Source organism: Aptenodytes patagonicus, chromosome 26 (genome assembly GCF_965638725.1).
Source record: "Aptenodytes patagonicus chromosome 26, bAptPat1.pri.cur, whole genome shotgun sequence".
Taxonomy (NCBI): Eukaryota; Metazoa; Chordata; class Aves; order Sphenisciformes; family Spheniscidae; genus Aptenodytes; species Aptenodytes patagonicus.
In genome coordinates, this window is record NC_134974.1 from 620,683 (window position 1) to 641,839 (window position 21,157).

A 21,157-nucleotide genomic window follows, 5' to 3' on the forward strand; every position below is an offset into this window, starting at 1 on the left:
GCACGCAGGCAGGAAAAGGGCTCCAGCGCTGAGCTACAGCTTCTGCACACCAGCGTTTCCCTGGCTCATGAGCTGTGACCCTCTTTCCCTGCGGAGCAGCTTTTGCTCCCGAGGGGATGGGGTGGGAGGTGACCAAGGGGGAGCCGTGGCTTCCAGCTGGGCAATCCAGATCTGGTCCACAGGTCCTGAGCCCAGGCAGAAAAACCTCCTGTAAACACCCTCCTGCGCTTGCTGCAGAAATAAAATGAGCTGGGGGCCTGTCCTGCAGCTATTTCCATCTCAGATGGGCTCTTTTTCCAAGGTAAAATCGAGGCTGCTCAGCTGCTAATTCATCATCCCAGCCTTGGGATTCCAGGCACTGACGAGGTCGTTCATTACTGTTAATTATCCACGCGGCGGTGTGAGGTCTGCAGGCCAGATCGCGCCTTCAGAGAGGTCTGTGCAACATCAGCCAAACAGCTCAGCACTGCAAAAACTGCTCCTGAGCCCTCAAGAGCCCAGAGAGGGATGCTCTGGCTCCTGCTCCGGGGCTGTACCGCTGGGATTCGTTAGTCACCGGAGCCTGTGACGGTGCCACTTTTGCACGGTCCCCCCTGCCCAGCGGTGACACATGGGGCTGGGGCTGCATGCGAGGGCTGGCAGGGTGTATTTTAGCTCCTGAGCTTCCTGCTCAGGCCACAGCATTTGCACATCAGCTTCCTCTTCTCTCCTGCAATTCCCGCGAGCACCCACGGAGGATGCATCTGCATGAAAAGATGCCAGGCTCGTGTTAATGGCTTTTGTCTCCCTTAGCGTGGTTATCAGGATGGAAGAAGCCATCTCTGTTTCTCAGAGCCTGCCGGCCTGGCGCTCACACAGTAAGAACGGTTTCTCAGCAGGGATCAGCTGTAAAAAGCGATGGTAAATGACACTTTTCTACCTAAACGGGTATTTCTGGGTTTCCTGCTGGGGAGCAGCTGCTGTGCTGGAGCAACGGCAACTGTCGCGAGCTGGCCGGTGGTGGTGGCTTTTCTGCAAAACCTGCAGACAAGTTATCACCTCATCCACGATGATATTTCAACAGAACCAGAGACCCAGGACCAGAGGCGGGGTGCGACTCCCCGGGTCTGCTGGGGAGAAGCCACTGGGTGACAGGAGAGCCCCCCCCAGCCAGGGGAAGCCCTTGCACAGGTCAGAAGGACCAAAGAATTAAACCCATAAGGTGGCGTTTCCAGAAGCGCAAGAGATGTGGCTGGGTGCTGCAGGGGGGGAGTTGTTTTGTGCTTGGCAAGGTCACCACCTAACCCAGAGCAGCCCTTGCCCACGCAGAGCCTGGTTTCAAACCCATGCAAGGGCTTGGACGTCCTTTCGAAAGTCAGAAGGCAAAAAGCAGAGAAGTAACTTCACTGAAAATGAAGTTGAGCTCTTTTTCATTTGAATAATAACTGGATTTGGGTAAGAACCGGTGAGTGGTTCCCAAGCGAGGCCAGGCACAGGTACAAAAATCCCCGTGAGGTCTCAGTTACTCTGGATGGTCCCATCCAAGCTCCCCGCCGTGGCTCGGTGTGTGACGGGTGCCGACGCAGCTGGCTCTCCTCCTCCTTGCTCTCACTGCCTGGAAGAAAGTCATAGGAACTGGAGGTGGTCCTGGTTCCCAGGTACGGAACAGGCACCATCAACCCCGCACCATTCCCTGTGGGCTCCTCTCCTCCCTCTGCCACGCCAAGCCATGCTGGCGTGGGGCTGGGGAGGATGCTGCTTGCTCCAAAGCTGGCACTGAACGTTGGTTGAGAGCAACAGGTTTTGTACTAATTAAAGAGGAATCAATTAGGCTGCAAGATATTCAGCCACCTGGTGCTTCTGACTATTTTTTCGTCCTCCTTCTCTTTTTCCTTAATGTGCTGCTGCTGCCTCCAGGGAAGTCATGAAAGAAGCAAGACACGTTCCAGTTTCTTGCTTTCTTTTAGATTAAAAAATGCTGTCTGTGAGGAAATCTGTGCAGGCCAACCAATTAAAGTGCTGTACATGTCCCTGAAATCTGCAACCGGCATCTCCTGTGCCATCCATCACTCCCTCCAGCCGCCCTCCTGCCTCTCCATCAGTGCGTGTCGCTGGCTCTGGCAGTTGGTTTGTGCTGCGTGAAAAAAAAAAAAAATCCACAGCAAATAAAGAAAAAGCGGCAAAGGAGGTGTAATAGGATCCTGTGGGAGGCACAAAGGAGTCCTACACGTGAGGAAGCCCTTCAGAGACCTGGCTGCGCCAGGCTTTCCCCTGCGAGACGGTCCATCAGACTCTCTCTGTGCTCAACAGCACATAAATCAAGAGGAGCGGAGAGCGGCGGCTGCCTGCCCCGGGCGGCCCCCGGGGTTTGCCGCGCGCTGACCTTGAAGAAAACGGTGGGGTCAGCAGGGAGCCCTGCGGCAAGTACCGCAAGCGATGCGGGTGAAAATCAGATGCTGGCGTGGTGACGAGCGGCAGGGGAGCGGCAGCGGAGAGCTCTGCCCAGGGCTGCGCAGGATGCCTTTTACCCTTGGGCCGATGCTTTTCCCACCCATGGCTCTGCCCCGGGGAGGGATTGTGAAATCCTTTCACTGATCGCATTATTATGATTGCATAATAATATGCAATTATTTTGCATAAATAATCCTATCCTCTGAGCGCACGATAAAGCCCTCTTGCAGATAAATCAGATTTAATATTAAATATGAAAGGGAATAGCAAAGGGCAAAAAGGGGAAGCTGGACTTGGATGGCGATGTAAAGGTCACAGAAGAGAGTATTAATGCCATGTCGACTGACACGTATTAGGAAGCTCCTTGAATTCTGGCATTAGGGAGGATTCATTCATTTAACTGATACACTCTCTGAGAACCGCTGCATCAGGTGCACTAATTCAGAGCAGTGACAGTAACCCCCTTCTCCTCGCTGGTCCCCCTCCAAGAACAAGCTCTGAGAGGTGCTGGGTGGCTCGAGGTGTGTCCAGGGTCCCCGTCTGACGCCCTGAAGCAATGCTTAGGCCATCGCCCAAGAGATGACAACTTGGTAAGGGAGAGGCTGACCAGGCTGGAGCCACGGCAAGGAGAAACGCCGGCATCTGAAGTATGTTTTGTTGCGGTGGGAGCAGCCGGTCTTCCCACAGGCCCTCTCCGGGCCGGAGGAGCCCCTGACCATCATGGCACCGGGCTGGTGGAGACCACTGCAGGGTAGGTCTTGCCAAGCAGACGCCGTGATGGCTATAAAAACACGACGGATGAGCCCATTAGCATCCAAGAGCTAAAGGTGAAGGCTGTGCTCACGTGGCATCCCCTACCACGCGTGTGGCTGCGCCGCAGTCTGCCTTCTCCTGCCTATTTTCAAGAGTACTTTTTGTAACAGCCGGAATAAAACTCTGCTGCTTCCCACCGCTGCAGCTGCCGTGGGAGTCACCGTGCCGGCTCCTTTGCCTGCCGCAGCTGTGCCAGCCCCACCTGCCTTTCCCTGCCGGGCTCAGAGCCAAGGACAAAGGCCGTGGGAGCGCGCCGTCACATCCCTGGAGCACACCGACGCCCAAGGGGGATAAGCATCACGTGGACAGAGGTGCCAGGAGACGTGGCAGAGTCCTCCCTTCCCCTCTGCTCTGCACCAGGAGCTCTTGAGATGAGTAATCGCTGCTGATGTCTCGGGAGCACAGACATGGCAGCTGCTGGGGCTGTATCAAAGCTCAGGTTCACTCCTTTGCTGAGTGGTAAGGAGCCTTGAGAGAAAAAGCTTGTGCAATGCCCTGGAGAGCTCTGCTGCTTCCCCAGCCGGGAACCAGCCCCTTGGGAGCAGGAGGGGGCAAAGCAGGTGACAAAATCACTTTCTGGGAACCAGCACCTTTCTGCAGTGCCCCGACTGCAGTGCCCCAGGCTCAGGATGGGGCGGCGTCTCCTGTGCATTACCTGCACCGTGCTTATAGCTACAATAAAAATCTACTGGAAGAAAATAAAGTGGTTTTTCCCCTCCAAGGGGAACTGAAGGCACTGGAGTTACGGAGATTCGCCACGCCGGTTCCCAGCTGTGCATCTGCAGCCAGACACAAGAAAGAGCAACGTTTGGGAGGATGTGAGAACTGACTCGTCCTAATTCCTCACTCCACATGCGAGGAGCCCGGAGCGCTTGATGGGCGCTTCTGCAAGAAGGCCAAAACCTAATTGAACCTCTTGCCTCGGCAGTGCAAAAGCAGAGCTTGCCCCTGGGGTGGAGGGGAGCAGGCACCAGCAAGGCTAATAATACACCACCACTCCCAGGGCCGCCTTCAATTAAAAAATGCAGTCAGCTGATTTAGGAGAGTAACAAAATGTCCCCTTTGCAATCAAGCCACCAGCTTTTATCTCTCTTGTAGGAACAGGCTGCCTTCAAGAGCAAGGAAGTGATATTTTAGTGTCTAATAAAGCAGTTTAAAATGAAACACTGCGGAACAATAGCCTTAGCTGAGAACTGGCATTTGAACAGAAAGTCGGGTGGGGGAGCTGTGCTACAATTTATTTCCTCTCATTTCATTTCATAAGAGGGAAGGAAAACAAAGCAGACACCTGAGGCATCTCCAGCTGGTGCTGGAGATTTAGCAAATGCTGCCATCGCGCGGGGAAGCCTTTGCTCAGCCCCGGGGAAGAGTTGGGTTTGGGGGAGCCCCCAGGGAAGCAGGGGGGGCAGGACGAGCCCCGGCATCCCGGGATGCTGGTGCCGGGTGAGCAAAGGAGCCCTCTCCATCCTCCTCTAAATTCTGTGGGGCTAATGCGGGTACCTGCATGTTAACTGGTTATCAGCTGGCAGCTCCTTGTCTCCAGCACAAATTGACTCGGCTTCACGTAGCTGTGATGTTGGGAGGCCGCTGGAGCTTCTGCCAGTGCGAAGCAGATGCCGGGGCTGCGTTAACGCCGGACCTTCAGCAGCCGGCGGTTCTCCCAGTCTCCCAGCCCGTTCCTATGGAAACAGGCTGGGAGTCTGCCCAATTTTCCGTAAAGAAGGAAAACAGAGAATGAACTCGTATCGATTAAGTGGCTACTTGCCGCATTTAGGGTGTTGCAATTCAAGGGGATATATGGCCTCGTAACGCCAGCCGCAGATTATTTCATGGGCAGGGTATATCATGTCGACGCAGTGGAGAGCAGCGTTGTAACCTTCCCATTCTGCCTTAACAGCAGCCAAGATGAATCACATTCACCGAGGCTGGGTTAAAGCTTGAGTGATCACAAGCAATTAAAAGGGGGGGGGGGGGAAGAACAGATTGAGGAGTTGATCGTCGTGTGCTCCGCGTGCTGCGGAGTCATTCGTGCTTTGGTGGAGTGGGTGGGAGATGCTGCTTATGTGGACTGGTAGTGCCTGACCCCCAGCGTTTGCAGGTCTGCCATGAGCCTCATCCCAGGCAGGGGGGTTTGCGCTCCCAAATCCTCCTAGGAATAAGGATGTGACAATTTCAGCTGGTGGAGGGGCCCTCTTTTAGAAAATGAGTCTTCCCATTACAGGGGGAAAAAAAAAAAACCAAACCCACACCAAAACCAAACTGGGAAACGCAAGCCCCCAAATCTCTGAATCCAGAAATCATCTGAAAAAACCCCCAAACCCTGAACAACCCTCAACCTCAGCTTCAAAAAAACGGCACTGAACATGAGCAGCAGCCAAGCCTGGCAATTCTGGGGCCTGACTCACCGTTTCTGCGTGCCTGCGGTGACTCCAGGCTCATTGAAATGCCTTTGCAAAGCCACAGGGAAGCAGCCGCGGTGGGTGCAGGGTCCCCACCCAAAGGCACACACAGCCACCACCTCTTCGGGATGGGCAGAGCTGCTGGCAGGGACCAGGGTCCTCTGAGGAGCTCGTCCTTATGTGTTTTGCTCATTCATGGGCAAGTGTAGGCAGACGGCCCCCTAAAATGCATCCAGAGCCCATGCCCGTCCCTCCTGGCTCCCCTCCGCATCCACCACCCTGGCAGAAGAGGGGCTGGGGACTCCCAGTCTGATGGTCCTAGATGTGACTATCGCTCGCCAGTTGTACCACAGCAAACAGGCGCTGCCCCAAGCTGCTGTCAGCCTCCGAGCCGTATGAACCACTCGCAGTGCCGGTACACCTCCCGCCTCTCTGCTGGCACCCAGCGCCGTCACCGCCTCAGTGCTTGGATCCCTCTGCCAGATGGTAAATGACACACAACTATTTACACGCACGCGGCAAAGCAGCAGACAGGAACAATCTGTTCTCTGCCGGTAGTTTTCTAACTCACACGATTAGGAGGGGTTTTGCCCGTGAAAGGGAGGATCCGCCGGGAACAGAGGCTGTACCTGGTTTGGGATCAGGGAGGGGAATGTCTCCATCTTCCTGGAAAGGACTGTGGGACGGCGGTGACGTGACTCGGGCCTTGACTGGAGGGGCAGCTCTGGCATTAAAAAACACGTATTAAGATGGGGGTGAGGGAAGTCCCACGGGAAATGGGGAGCCCGTGGAGGAAGGGCAAGCCCCACAGGGGAAGGGGGGGGACCATGGGGGGCCCACAGGGGATAGGGGAGCCCGCAGGAGGCAGCAAGGCCCCATCGCAGGTGGAAGGCCCACAGGGAACAGAGGCCCCACGGGGCACGGGGGGCCCACAGAGGAGGGGGGAACCCCACAGGAGACACGGGGGACCCGCGGAGGAAGGTGGAACCCCACAGGGCACGGGGAGGCCCGCTGGGGACGGAGGGGCCATAGGGGATGGGAGCCCACGGGGGGGAGGGGGGAGGAACCCCCCCGATCCCCTCCCCGGCGGCTCCCGACGCCCCGGGGACACGCGGGCGGCGCGCAGGGCGCATGCGCGGCCCGGCGGGGCTGGGGCGCGTGCGCAGTAGCGCAAGCGCGCGCCGCCGCCTCGGGTGACCGCCTCCCGCTGTGGCGGGCGGTGCCCCGGGATACAGCGGGAGCGGCTGCTGCCTCCCAACCGGGGGGGGCTGTGCAGCCGCTCCCACAGCGGAGCGACTGAGGGCGGGCGAGCCGGGCCACGCTTGGCGCGCGGCGGCACAGCCACTCGTTGCCCTGGCTAAACATGGCCGCCGCGCTTTGCCCTGAGGGGAGATGGCCGCCACGCGGCTCCCTCCACCCTGCGCAGGCGCGGGAGGGCGCTCGCTTGCGTCATCACCCTGCGCCGGCCGCGGCACCACCGGCGGCAGCGGAGGGGGTAAGGGGGCGCGGGGGGGGGGGGGGGGGGGGCGGCGGCCGCGGGGCGGCGGCAGGGACGAGGGGCAGGCCCGGCTCCAGGCCTCGCCTCGCCGCTAAGACCCGGGCCCCGCCAGGCCTTCAGCAGCGCCGGCGGTACTTACGGGCCTCCTGGGCGCCGCGGAGCCGCCTCCCCGGCCCGCGGGTGTCCTGCGGCTCCCGCTCGGGCCCGGTAGCTCGGGCGGGATGGGGACGCGCTGGGCGCAGGCCGCCATTCGGCCTCCAGCGCGGGGAGCCCCTGGGGCTTCGGGGACGCGGCGTGCTCGTGTCCCGGCAGCCCCGGGGCCCTGTCGGGGCCGGGGTTTCGGTAGGGCGGGGTGCGCCCTCCCCCGCGTGGAATAAAGTGTTTTCCTTGGTGCCGCTCGTCCGCTTGAGTCCCGGCGTGTGGGAGCTGGCTCGGTACTCGCGGCCCCGTATCCTAGCCAGCCTTCCCGCACGGTGCCTTCGGGCCTCGGGGGCCTCGTCCGGCCGAGCCCCCCCCCCCCCCCGCGCTCGGCGCAGCGAGCGGTGCCGTCGTCTCCGGCCGTGGGCGCGGGGTGGCTGCGCCGGCCCGCCGTGGGTCCGCCCGGGGAAGTGATGTGGCGCGGCACGGCACGGCACGTATCCTGCCTCGGTCGCTGGGACCTTTTTTTGAGGTGTAGCTTAAGGCGACGGCCGTTCGCGCAACCCCTCTTCAAACCGGGAGAGCAGCCGCCCCTCCCGTGCGGACCGGGATCCCGTCCCAGCGACAGCTCGCGGCTGGCCGGGGCTGCAAATCGCCGCAGGTACCGGGGGAAGGAGCTTCCCTCCGGGGTTTGCTTTCCTGGTCCGGGCCCGGCCGTGGCCGCCGCTGGGAAGGAAGCCCGGGGCTCTGAGCGCTCGCAAAGCCGAGCGTGCTCCGGAAAGCCCGAAATCCTGCCTCCCGTTGGGCAAGAGCCGCGTCCGCCCCCTGCGAGCTCCCCGGGCGGGGCGGGGGGAGGCCGCTGTGGGAACCGAAACCGAAACGGAGCTCGCAGCCATCTTGCCGGGGTGACCGGTTGCCCGCAGCGGGCCCGGCGCCTCCTTCCCGGGAGGTGTTTTGCGGGTCGGGGTTTCTTTTTTCCACTTATTTTCTCACAAAATAAGGGAATTTGGCGTACAGACGGACCGAGGTAAGAGCATTTTTTAAAAAAACCCTCTTCCTGCCTGCCAGGATTTCTGTCCTGCCTTTGGCTCAGGGGTCGCCTTTAAAGCGAGCTCACTAAGTAGGGGGGCAGTGGGCCCCCCCTGGAGCTGGGAAGGGGGGAACCCCCCTTGCTGCACTGAGCCTCCCCAGCACTGCACGTGGAGCCTGTGTTTATCGGAGTTGGTGAAATAAGTCATGGTGGTGGCAGCTGGGTGCAATCGGAGGCTGTAAATGAAAGCAAAATTGAAGTTGGCCTTGAGGTGTGTTTGATGAAGACAGGGAGCTTCATGAAGAGAAGACTTGCATCGGAAAAACTATCTTTATGAAGGTAGGTGGCTTAAAGAGGTCACCAGGAGGGAAGATAGGACGGGGACCTAGCAGCAGGTATCAGTTGCATGTTTTTATCCACTCAGTTTCACAATCAGCCTGTGGTCAAAGAACTGGAATATATCCTGCGCTGGGTTACTTATTTTTTTAAAAAAGCGGATTAAAAGCTTAGACTTACATCTTGTACCCAAGGGGCGTGGCACAACTGTCTGTGATATGAGCGAAATTTGGGCTACGGTCCCAAAAAACTTTTCATACCATTGCCAGCTGCACACCTATCCAATTTCTCTGCGTGTTATCGCTTTACTTCCCCTGTGGTGTGACGGTTTACCTCTACAGGTCACATAACGTCCAGGAAGCAAAGGGCATTTGGGGTTTCTGAATTTTCTTGGCCATGAGTCTGAAAACTGTTGCAAGCCTGTTGCAGCTCTGTCCTGTGTGACCACGCGAGCTGCTTCACCTCCTCGTGCCCCCCTTTCTCTGATTGCAAAGCAGGCCTGAGATTCTTCTCTCCCTCAGGGCAGAGGAGTGAAACTCGCTTGTGTTTCAGAAGCGCAGGGTGAGCCTTCGACAAAAGGCGTCACGAAAAGACAAACCACCCCTGTGCAGCTGGCTTGAAATTCAGTCTCAAGGGGAACAGAGGGCCCCTCTTATTAAAGCTGTTTCTTGTGGTTTACTTCGCCTGCGATTCCTGACTGCTGGGTTCTGTGCTGGGCAGACACAGTGTTTGCTATTTGTGTTTACGTGAATAATTTAGACTCAGTAGAAAACAGGAAAGCTTGATGAGGTGAAGATGCTTGAAATGCCTCAGTAGCAGGGAAGCAGTTTAAACTGTATTTCTGTAATCCTATAGTTGTGTAAACAGATTCTGAATTCCTGTGTTTTTCCTCCCAGCGCGAACCTGTTCAGGACGGGAGAGTGCAGAGTGAATCGCAGCTCCCCTTCTCCTGCTGTGCAAGCGACCTGATTCACACGTGTGTCCCAGCAGTGCGCTATGAACAGAGGCACTGGTCGAGGCAGAGGCTCGTATCTTACCTGGTCAAGACGTAACTGCCCCAGCGTTAATCAAGGTTTTTTTAACCGCCCTCATACCCCACAAGAAACTAATCGGGAAACGTTTTTACACCAGCGGTTCCTAACAGAGCAGGACACTGAAGTCTGTTTGCTTCAGGGACAGGGATCATACCACGAATCACGCATCAGAGGGGTGCGAGCTGCGGCACCGGCTCCTGCAGAGAGATGGCAACCCAACTGCAGCAGAGCAGGATGGCATAGGTTCTCCAGCAAGCGTCCGTGGGTAGAAACTTCTCCACGGTATTGTCCTCAGTACCATCGTCAGGAGGACTCGGAGAGAGATTCTGACGCCATCAGGCTGAATTTCCAGAGGCTGTCTCTTGCTGGACAAGACTGTGAACAAGAAATTCTGACGATTTTCAGGCAGCTTGGGGAGGGGAAGACTTGTACAGTTCATGATCTTGCACGTAAACTTAAAACTCAAAAGAAAGAGGTCAACCGTGTCTTGTATAAACTCTTCCGAGAAGGCAAGTTGCACAAAGGTGGAGAGACGCCGCCACTGTGGAGGATTGCCAGCCCAAGCGTAGGGAGAGAAAGAAGCCCCACTGACCACAGCGGTGGTTGCACAAATCCAGCTTGTGAGAGCAGAGGAGGGGAGAGGAGCGCGGTTGGTTCAGGAGACGCCGATCCCATGATGGCTGAGACGAAGGACAAAATCTGCAACTATTTGTTCAGCGTGGCAGAAACGACGGCACTCAACCTTGCCAAGAACATTGGGTTTTCGAGGGCCAAGGATGTTAATGCCTTTCTTAGCGCTCTGGAAAAGCTGGGAGATGTCCACAAGCAGAACACAAGCCCCCCACGGTGGTCCCTGACAGACAGGAAGCGCGAGCGGATGCAGATGAGGCTGAAGGCCAGCGCAGTAACGCAGACGGTGGATCCCATATCCGAGTCAGGTTTTCCACCTTGCTCTGTTCCTCCATGTCCCCAGGAGATGACCATAGCTTCACCAGCAGTGACAACATCGGAAGAAGAAAGTATAGAAAACGGACAGCAGGCTTTGGGGCAAACTGATCAGAGCGACACCAGTGACACGGAAGCAGCCCTGCCTGAGGACCCTAAACCCGAATTCTCCAGTTTGAGTAATTATGATAACTCTGAAAATGGCAAGTGGGCCACGGATGATATCCCCGATAATCTGAACACTATCAACAGGCAGCCCAATGAGTCAGAATCCATCATGAATTCCCAGTCTTCCCCCAGTTACGCCGCCCAGTTTGAAACTGCTTTCCCATGTACGCCTGTAGAGAAGTTGATGGCTTGTCAGGAGAAGAACCCAGTGAGTGGCCTTACCGAATATTCCCAGTACATGTATCAGCACTGTGAGTTTGCCATGCTGGAGCAGAGTGGACCTTCTCATGAGCCACGGTAAGAAAATTCCCTACCTTTCCTGAGCTGTCTTTTTGCTTAAAATGATCTGACTTCAACTAACCACCCGCTCAACTTTGTCCAGAAGGATTAGCCTAGTTGATTTCTTGCAGCAGCTTAAAACAAACAAACAAAAACCCCCTCAAAACAAGGCTAAAATTAACCCCAGGTAGCCCACTTTTAGCAGCCCTGCACCTCATTCTGAGCAGCAAAGGTGGGGTTCATCTCTTCAGCTAGGTCCTGTCTGATTTAATCGCTTGGCTTTCAATTTCATTGTATAGGGAGAAACTGGTATTTCTAAGCTACCTCTCAAGATGCTCCCACCCTGGAAGTGGTATAAAGGGAGCCCAGAACAAAGTGCTTGAGTGCAGATATCTTGGGTTAGACGAGGTGAACCCACTCTGGACATTTCTGTGGTGTAGCAGGTCAGAGTGGCCTCTGTGAGCAGAGCGTGTAGCGTGACAGTAGAGTTTGCAGAGTCAGTCTCTGGAGTCCTGCTTCCCCTTGCTAAATCGTGGCTGTTCCTGAGCACCAGCGAGATGGTGAAAAGCACCATATGTGCCACACTGGAATATGTCAATAGATCCGCTAGACAGGAAAATTGGCCTGATTTCTAAAGGTGGAGTCCCAGGCTTTTTTTTTTTTTCTTGTGTGGAAGGAGGGCTCTGAATGGATTCAGCCCCATAGCCCCTCTCCAAATTTGGTTTGACCCATTCTCACTGGAAGCAGGTTGCCTCTGTATAGGGCTGGAGGACAGAAGAGAAGCTGTGTTTGCTAGAGTTCACAGGGAGGAGAGAGACAGAAACATCAAAGGCAAGAGGTTTTACGTGAGGCAGCACCTCTCTGAGTTGGTGTGAATGCACTGGATAGCCAGGGAAAATGCCGGAGGGAGAGTGACCCCAAATGACCAGCTGCAGATGGAACAGTGCAGGCTGCTTTTAAGCTTTCTTCATCCCTGTGCAGGAGACATAACCGAACTGCTCCTTGCATACAGTCATGGCACGTTTCTGGCGCTTGTGGAACAAGGCAATTCATCCTGTTCCTTCAGAACAAAATCTGGAGCTGCCCCTCTGCCATGAACAGTTCTGGAAACGCGATGAAACGAGGTCCAGATGCAGAGCTGTCGGGGCACCCTTGGTATTTTTGTCCTCTGCACGTGGCAGCCTGGGTTTGCTCTCCCAGCCAGGAGCTAGCTGTTCCTTCTCACTTGAATTCCAAGAGCAGCCTTACCTGCTTGCTCTGAGAAGACCACACTTTTGCCTCTCGATTTACCTCTTTGGTTTTCTCTTTCAAAGATTTAGGTTCCAGGCAGTGATTAATGGGCGCCGATTCCCACCAGCAGAAGCAGGGAGCAAAAAACTCGCTAAACAGGAGGCAGCAGCTAACGCTATGAAGGTCCTGATGAGTGAAGCGGAGAATGGAAGACGTGGTGGAATTAAATGTGAAGAGCCGTTTCCCTCCGACAACTCTGAACCGGAATTGGTGAGTCTTGTTTTCTTTACTTGTGAGGCTGGTCAAACAGTGTTTAGTCTGAAACTGGTTTCCTCCATCTTCTTGCTGTAGCCTTTGCATCCAGAGCCAGAGCTGTCGTCTGTGCCAGCTCATCTCAACCTGCTTCCTGGGAAGCACCCTATCAGCGTATTAATGGAGTACGGACAAAAATCGGGGAACACGATTGAATTCCAGCTGCTCTCTCAGGAAGGCCCACCTCATGATCCTAGGTATGGCATATTGTTGCCAGCTTTGGGGAGGATAGAAACCCTTCCTTTAATATCCTTCCTCTTCAGCATGCTACCTGCGTTCCTGGACTCGTCACTGACCTAGCTGAGTGCTCCTCTTATCCGAGGAGGGCATGGCTCCTCCAAGACATCTGCCTCCAGAAAGAGACCAAAACCGATGCCCTTTCTCAGAGAAAGGATGCTGTTTCTCCTGCCAGACCAGGAACAGGTTCCAGTCCTGTACCCTACCTGGTAGTGCTCTGCTGAGACTATTTAGGGCCGTCGTGGTAGATGTAAATTGGAGATAACCCGGAAGGATTTAACTTGAACTGGGAGAAGGGGATAATAAACAGATCGAGACACCTATGCTTAACACTTTTCATATGCTATAATGTCCTGTCAGGTTCAGCTACTGTGTGAAAATGGGTGACCAAATTTTCCCTGCTGTGGTAGGAAACAGCAAGAAGGGAGCAAAGCAAATGGCAGCAGAAGTTGCTGTGAAGATTCTTTCTGGAGAGTCTGTACCCCATGTCTTGCCTGAACAGGTACAGAGAGCTTCTTTATAAGACCCAAGTGTTTTGCGTTGGGTTCCCCCCCCCCCCTTTTATTTCATATTCCACTGGATTTCACCCCGCAAGGTCACGTGCTGGCTCTAGCAGAGGTTTGCTGAGTGCTCTTGGCCTGCGGTAATACCAGCTGCTCAGTATTTAACAGCCTTCTCCTGTCTAACTCTGCTCTAGCCTGTCGTGAAGCCCCATGGTGACCAGTCCATGCACAGCTGTGGACCATGGATCACCACTCCAGATGAATCCAAGGTGGCGAAAGCGAAGGGTGTTGGGGAGCTCATCAAATACCTTAATGTCAATCCTGTCAGCGGCCTGCTGGAATACGCCCGCTCCAATGGGTTTGCTGCAGAGTTCAAACTCATTGACCAGTCAGGACCTCCCCATGACCCCAAGTAAGTAGCTGCATCTGTCCAGGAGGAAATTTTGCACTGTTGCTGTTGTCCTGGAGAAAGGGCAGAGAATGCAAAATTCCTGATGCAGTTTGAGATGGCAACAGGCTGAGCTGCTGCCTCTGCCAAACCTTATGTCCGGACGACAATAAGTTACCTCCACTCCTCTCTCCACTGAGAGAATTTAAAAAACAGACTGAAATCCATAGGTTTCTTGGTTTCTCAGAGGTGTGCTGCTGTCTTTATAGGTTTGTCTATCAGGCGAAGGTTGGAGGCCGTTGGTTCCCAGCTGTAACTGCACACAATAAAAAGCAGGGCAAGCAGGAGGCAGCTGATGCAGCACTCAGAGTCCTGATTGGGGAAACAGAGAAGACTGAGCGCATGGAAGGGATGAACATCACCGAGGTAAATCCTCTTCCTCCAAAGCTGGGACTGCTTTTGTAGCCCTGCCTGTCCTGTGCCTTTCAGTCCAGCAGAAAAATGCCTTCAAGATCAGCTGTGAGATCATTGTTCTCTGAAGGTGTAAATAAGCTGATGTTTTCCTGAAGTGGGTTAGATGTTTCCTCAGGGCACAGACGTACTCTTCCCTCCTGCTGGCGTCTGCTTTAGCACTAAATTATCATCAGATTCTTCCACAAGCTACTGAAATGTGTTCCTGTGGTGGAGCAGGAACATGCTCGTTTTTAGTTCTGTGACTTTTTTTTTTTCCTCCTTCCAAATTCCTTCATGCTGCGTTAAAAATTGTGTGTCAGCTCAAAAAACTCATGCATCAGATAAGAGCAAAGCTTTGGTTGTGTCAGGATGGCTGTCCCAAACCTGTGCTGCTTTAAATCACACTTAGAGCTTTGTGATCTCTTAAAAGCCGTGTTCCAGGCTGCACAGCTGAGCACATCGACTGTGGTTCTAAATAGAAAAGCTATCAGGAAGGATCTGTCAGTCAGCAGTGCTAGAGGAGGCAGGCAAGTGCCCGTCTGCAATGGAAGTGACTGTGCAGTCTCCTCACAGACAGCCAGAGAAGGAATTCCTCCAAAGCCAGTAACAGATTTCCTTGGCTGAGTCTGTGGGAACAGGCAAGATGGGTTTTGTTCCTTTGCGATGAGGGTTTCCCCTGGCAATCTCAGGAGGCCGTTCCTCAGCCCATTTCACTTGCTGCCAGGAAGACAGCTTGCTGCTGTCTTAATGATGTGCTCAAAGCGTTGGACAGGGTTTTCCCAGAAATACCTAAAGGAACTTCACCCGCCCCTTGGCATGATACTGTCCATGCACTCAACCCACCATTGCGCTGCCTGTAGCTCATGTTTTCTGTGTTCCTGCCTTCTGCTTGGATAGCTGTGCTTCAGGTTAGCTACTTCTTGAGCCTTTTTGTTCTGTGACCTGCTCGTGATCTCTTAGCAATCCTGGTCTTGTGTCCCAGTTCCAGCTCCCTGTGAGTGGCAGTACCCTACACGATCAGATGGCTATGCTGAGCCACCAGCGCTTCAACACCCTCACTGCTCGCATCCAGCACAGTCTGCTTGGGCGGAAGATCTTGGCTGCCATCATCATGCGGAAAGGAAACAAAGGCCTGGGAGTGGTGGTCAGCATCGGAACGGGTATGAACAGCTTCTTCCAGCATAAGCTGAACTCTCGCTTCCCTGCTAGATTCCCTGTCAGCTGCGACTAGAGAATGGCTCTTGCTGTAGGCTTCTTCAGAGAGGGCAAGAAACGTTCCCAGGGCTCGTGTGGTGTCACAAGTGATCTGGCTATAGAGAGAGAACAAAGCGAATGTGCCTGCAGCTATATTGCTCTTAATCTTTGCTTGCATTGCTACTCCCTAGCCTGTGCATCAGAGCATGGGTTCCTCGCGTCGTACGGCACAAGATCCCCCAGCTTCTCTCAGCTGTGTGTACCTTAGCTCCCTTCCTAGTTAGCTGCCATGCTTCCACCCAGAGTGGTGGACTGAAAAGCACTCAGGAAGGGACACTGCCCCTAAACCTGAGGCAGTTTAAGTCTCTGCTGTCCCTAAAGTAGTGTGTGCTCTTTGTCCATTTATTTTCCTAACTGCTTGGATCAGGATAATGATTTAATAGTCAGGGTGCTGTTGCTGCTCAGGAACCCAAAGAAGTAAAACTTGAAGCAAGATGGAACCCTCCCTCTTTCTGTGAAGCTGTGTGTTGACTTTGACACTTGCTTTTTATTTATTTCAGGTAATCGTTGTGTGAAAGGAGAAGAGCTGAGCTTGAAGGGGGAGACGGTGAATGACTGTCATGCAGAAATCATTTCTCGAAGAGGCTTTGTGAGGTGAGACAAGGGGAAACCTGAAGGAGAAGGAAAGGGGCCTGCCAAGAGGTGCTGACCCATTCTAGAGGGGTGTAGCTGTGACGGTTCCTTGCAGTGTTGAGAAAGGCTGTGATCCTCTAACGCTACTGTTTACCCATGTGTTGTTAAATAGAGGGAAGTTATTTCTGATAAGAAAGGGCCATGCCTGAATGGTGCCCAAATTAGTACCGAACTGGAAACTTGCCAAGAGCCCAAGGGCTGCATCTGATGTACTTAAAATAAAGCATCCTGCAGAGGCTGCTTGGCCGACACGCAACGCGCTGTTTCAGTCTGAGCACAGCTCTGAGCCAAGGTGCTGGGGAATCTGCAGGCCAGGTCCCCGTGTGGCTTTTCTGGGTCTGGGTGTCGAAGGCTTCAGGAAAACATATCGAATGTGTTTGCACTGATAAGTCAGAAATCCTTTTTCATTGGTTGGAAAGGGTTTTCCTAACTAAACCGCACAATTGTTCTCTTCTCTTTATAAACACGCAGTGTGGTGCTTTTTTTTTTTTTAAACTAAAGTGAGATGAAGTTGGACTAGCCTTGTTAATGTCTGCCCTTCCAGTTATGAACAGCAAAGCCAGCTGCTTTCTTAAAGCCTTTGCCTGCTGCCACTATACTCTGTGCATTCCTCGGCACTGGAAAGTGTTGAGGGTGGGTCCCCGGCAAGCTGTAAAGTCAGAGGATTGCACTCTTGCTTACTGTCTGTCTCGGCTGTTAATCTTGACAGTCGTGGCTGCTGGGCTGCTCTGGCACAGCGGAGCCTGTCAGAGATGAGAACAGTGAGCTCCACCTCTCCTTGCAAAATAAGTCCCTGCACAGGCTCTGCTTGAGGAGTCTCTGTGAAGCTGCAGTTTTTCTTTAGTCCTTGACGCTATGTTGGAGACCTCAAGGTTTTTCCCTGTCCCCGGACAGAAGCAGCCATAAAAGACCCAGTCATTGTAAACAGATCGTGGGGTTGTGCTAATAATATCACTTGCATTCAGCTGCCCCTGGGGCTGTTTACTCTTAATGCAAACTTGGTGCTGACTAAAGGTGCTAGACTAACAACCTTGAAGTCGTCTTCACGCTTGGATCAGGTGCACGCAAGCAGCAGCCAGCCAGGCTCCTTTCTCTCTCCTGCCAGTGCTCCCCTCTGCTCGCCCGACAGAATGCTTATTTTCTGTTGCCTGTCCTCTGCATGGTAGGAGATCTGCCTCATTTCATGCCTTTTCTGTAGCATCAAACGCTATTTGTTGGCTTCCACGTATTCTCAGCCACGCTCCTGGTCTTCGCTCTCCCACGTGGCAGGACCAGGAGCAGGTGACTTGGTGCGACAGAGGCAGAGCTTGGGACCCTGCCCGTCCTGGGTACGGGCAGTGGTTGGATTGAAGTGCTCCTTGTCTGAGGAGCAAAGCAGTCTTTTGACATGATGTTTTATTTTCAGGTTTCTCTACAGTGAGTTGATGAAGTATGACCCATCTAATCCTTCCTCTGCAGAAGAGAGCATTTTTGAGCCAGCGGGAGGGAAGAGACTCAAAATTAAGAGCAGTGTTACCTTTCACCTCTATGTCAGGTTTGTGCGGCATTGTGCAGGGAGTGACCGGTGTCAGCAGCACTATCGCACCCCTGGCCCTGGCTGTTTCCTGAGAGTCAGTGCTAACCTGGGGAGTGTTTGTTTTCTAGCACAGCACCTTGTGGAGACGGGGCGCTCTTTGATAAATCCTGCAGCGATCAGGCGAGTGTGGTGGGGCAAGCCCAGCATCAGCCTCTCTTTGAGAACCCCAAACAAGGCAAACTGCGGACCAAGGTGGAGAATGGTGAGTGTGTTCACTCCCTGCACGGTGGGGTGGCTCCAGTCCACTCCTCTAAGCCTTTCTGGAGCTCCAGAGTTTCCTTACCCCTCTCTGTGGGGTGCTGTTGCGGGATTTGAAGCATTCAGGAACAAAAGGGGGTGGGTAAAAGGGATGGGGGCGTTAAAGGGAGTCCCTTCTCCTTCCGCACTCTGTCTGTTGGACTGCCACACTAGCAAGAGTACAGCTGAAGTTTGCTGCAAAGCTTTTATGTCTCTGACCTCCCTTTCAAGCACTATTTCATTCTGCTTCAGCCATGTGAAAAATGACTTGTCTGTAATCAGTACTGAGTTCCCTTTTTCATGTGATACTAAAATGTTCCCCGAACCTGGAGACAGGCTGACTCCAGAGGTCACTCCATGCCTGTGCATAGAAGATAGTTTCTTGTGCGGTTGCTGATGGGGTTTTGATTTATTGAATATCTGACTCTTTACAGATTTCTTCTTCTCTTGTGCAGGGGAAGGTACCATTCCTGTGGAGTCGAGTGACATTGTGCCCACGTGGGATGGCATCCAGCATGGGGAGCGGTTGCGAACCATGTCCTGCAGCGACAAAATCTTACGCTGGAATATACTTGGCTTGCAAGGGGCATTGCTGTCACACTTCATAGAACCGGTTTATCTCAGCTCTGTTACACTCGGTATGAGACCTGCCGTCCTTTCTGGATTGGGACGGATGTGCTGCCCCGCTCCTTAGAACTGGGCTGCAGTGACAAGTAACCTCCCTTCCCCAAGTGATGGAAAAGCTTGTTTGTGGAGCCTGTAGGAGTAACAGACTGAAACGTCGTTCTCGGCAGAGCTGTGCTGTTTGGAAGTGAAAAGGGAGTTTGTGGATTTTACGCTGTGGGTGGAGTGGGTTTTTCTCCAAGGTTCTTGATTTTTAGAAGGCACATGTGATCTAGGAGGGTGAGACAAAAATTGCCTGTTTGTGTCTTCAGTGAGAAATGTTAGTGTCTGTAAACCTTCATCTTACACATCTAGGGTACACGTAGCTGTTGCTGATCCACATGGCCGCGAGCTTTCTAGAGCTTGTGAGAACCGCTGTGGTTCTCGGGGTTTGGCCTGTCCATCACCTGTGCTGTTCCTGTTTCCTAACGCCTTCATGTCTGCCTTCACAGGTTACTTGTACAGTCAGGGTCATTTAACACGCGCAATCTGCTGCCGCGTGGCAAGAGATGGGAATGTGCTGCAGGAAAAGCTCCAGGCTCCGTATCACGTTAACCATCCTGAGGTACTGCGGGCTTGGCACCTCTTCATCTTTCTGTCCCCCCCTTCCACCTCCACCCTTGGGTTCGGGCCTCACTCTGCAGGGGGGTCACCTGGCAGAAGCTCTCCAACCAGGGTCAGGAGGCTGATGGCCAGAAACCTGCTCCCTTTGTGTCATCCCACGGTGTCTGGGGGTTACTGGCAATGACTTGGTCTGGGAAAAAAGAGATCAAGGTCGCCCCAGTAGCCTTCAGCTCAGTAAGAAGCTAGTGCTTAAGAGTAAGGAGTAAGAACTCCTGCTCTCAGGAGTTTGGGATGAGCTGAACCCCTGCATCCAGGGGACGGAAGCTCCTTGGGTTTCACATGTCCCAGATAAGATCAGACGTAGTGTGACTGCCTCTCGAAAGGAACAGCAGCAGCAGTGAGGGACCTTGAGTGTTTTAACATGCAAAGCACCAAGCGTCTGGAGTGGAAAGTAAACGCTAGGCTCTGCCACAGGCGAGCGCGGGGTGGTGAGTGCCGTGTGCCTAGTCCCCTGGCAAGAGGCTCCCCTTACCAGCAGGCTTGCACAGCAGGACCGGTGTTACGAAACCCTCTTGCCTCTTACGCAGGTTGGGCGAGTCAGCGTATACGACTCTGCAAGGCAGACGGGCAAGACAAAGGAGTCTTCGGTGAATTGGTGTCTTGCTGATGAAAGCGAAGTTGAAGTCTTGGATGGCACAAAAGGGAAAGTAGATGGGTAAGAAGAGCCTTTCCTGACGCTGCTTTTCTGTTTGGGGAAAGGGGGGGCAGCTCTGAAGTCGTGAGTACACTCTGCGCCGTTACGGCACCTTACGTGTGGGGAGGGTTGGTGAGAGGAATTTCAAACTGACGTAAGTGAATGCTCTTGAAGCAAAACAAAATACTGCCCAGCCCAGACTCTACAACAGGGCCTCGCTGAGCCAAGAGATCTCGCAGGCATCCCGTTGTGGGTTTTTCCCTGTGCCCCCTGCTCCTCTTTGCTCTTCTGAGTGTCATGTCCTTCATTGCTGCCTTTGTCTCCCTTCTCAGACCGAAGCTGGAGGTGTCTCGTGTGTCCAAGAGGAAAATGTTCGCCCTGTTCCAGCAGTTATGTGCCAAGAACAACTGCAAAGACCTGCAGAACCTCTCTGTGTACTCAGATGCTAAGGAGGCAGCCACGGCATACCAAGAAGCCAAGCAGTGCTTCTTCAGCGTGCTGGAAGAGATGGGCTACGGCAGCTGGATCCGCAAACCCCAAGAGGAAGATAATTTCTCTTTCCCTGATGCATAATGAGGCGCCCCGTGTGGGTGAGTGCACAGGTGTGTGCACGGGTGTACGCGTCCTTCTTTCACCACCTTCTTTTTGAATTGGAATCAGGAGCGTGCAGCAGTTTCCCCTGTAGGCCTGGCTGCCTTCTCTCTCTGCTCTTGTTACTCTGAGACCCTGCCCTTTCTCTTTTTAAAACATGCATGAAAATTATTGTCTTTTTTTGAAGCTAGGGCAGGCTCAGTCCCTGTTTGCTTTTACGTTTTCGTCTCCTTTTTTTAAAAGAAGGCACAAGAAGCCAGAGGGATTCTCAGACTGCGAGCTTGAAACCTTTGGACTGTGCACTACAGATCCCTCTGGCAGGTTTTGAGGCAAATTTTCTCTTTTGAGAAAAAAAAAAAAAAAAAAAAAGCTGGCTGGCTGGTTTTATGTGTCTCTGTCAGAAGGTGGCTGGCAGCCCGTCTGAGCTGGGACACGGGACTGATCTCTGCAAGACAGCCAGCAGGACCAGCATAACATTCCGCATTCATAATAAAAAAGAAAATTTCTGTATTACAGCGGGCTCTGTGCCATGGGTATGTGAATTCCTGCAGGGTGAAAGAGGGGCCCTGGGTAGAGCCGGGCAGGGTTTGGAGAAGAACGGAGGTAAGTTACTGTTTGTTAAATGATGAAGGATCTTGTGCACAACTGTGCCAGCTGTGAATTAAGCCTCTTGCCTTAAGCAGGGGCTCATCGGGCAGAATTGAGCCCTCAGAGGGCTTGAGTGTACCCTGAAATGACGGGGCAGGGTTTTC

General features: G+C 53.8%; 1 protein-coding gene and 1 long non-coding RNA gene across 4 annotated transcripts; one reads left to right on the forward strand and one right to left on the reverse strand.

The window, feature by feature from the left end:
- Nucleotides 1–4,362: 4,362 nt before the first annotated feature.
- LOC143171284 (uncharacterized) lies at nucleotides 4,363–7,316 on the reverse strand. Its single transcript, XR_012997169.1, has 4 exons — nucleotides 7,280–7,316; nucleotides 6,272–6,366; nucleotides 5,649–6,118; nucleotides 4,363–5,392 (listed from the first exon to the last, which is right to left on the reverse strand). It is a non-coding gene; the product is annotated as an uncharacterized LOC143171284 (long non-coding RNA).
- On the forward strand, nucleotides 7,107–20,918 carry ADAR (adenosine deaminase RNA specific). Of its 3 annotated transcripts, none has more exons than XM_076360152.1 (15): nucleotides 7,107–7,137; nucleotides 9,541–11,088; nucleotides 12,384–12,570; nucleotides 12,652–12,809; nucleotides 13,210–13,351; nucleotides 13,547–13,764; nucleotides 14,010–14,166; nucleotides 15,176–15,353; nucleotides 15,948–16,041; nucleotides 17,486–17,614; nucleotides 17,725–17,858; nucleotides 18,349–18,531; nucleotides 19,009–19,121; nucleotides 19,708–19,835; nucleotides 20,147–20,918. In XM_076360152.1, exons 2-15 carry the CDS (start codon nucleotides 9,641–9,643, stop codon nucleotides 20,385–20,387), a joined length of 3,510 nt encoding a protein of 1,169 aa, XP_076216267.1. In that variant the 5' UTR covers nucleotides 7,107–7,137; nucleotides 9,541–9,640; the 3' UTR covers nucleotides 20,388–20,918. The 3 variants fall into 3 exon arrangements, with proteins under 3 accessions (XP_076216267.1, XP_076216268.1, XP_076216266.1); XM_076360153.1 differs by lacking the exon at nucleotides 7,107–7,137 and adding an exon at nucleotides 7,752–8,647; XM_076360151.1 differs by lacking the exon at nucleotides 7,107–7,137 and adding an exon at nucleotides 7,755–8,305.
- Nucleotides 20,919–21,157: the final 239 nt, after the last annotated feature.

What these genes read in the sequence shown, in the direction of transcription:
- ADAR (XM_076360152.1), top strand. Translation starts at nt 9,641, where the DNA reads ATGAACAGAGGCACTGGTCGAGGCAGAGGCTCGTATCTTACCTGGTCA. An exon ending in AAGGGATGAACATCACCGAG is followed by an intron (nt 14,167 to 15,175) that starts GTAAATCCTCTT and finishes CTTGTGTCCCAG; the next exon opens with TTCCAGCTCCCTGTGAGTGG. An exon ending in GCGGACCAAGGTGGAGAATG is followed by an intron (nt 17,859 to 18,348) that starts GTGAGTGTGTTC and finishes TCTCTTGTGCAG; the next exon opens with GGGAAGGTACCATTCCTGTG.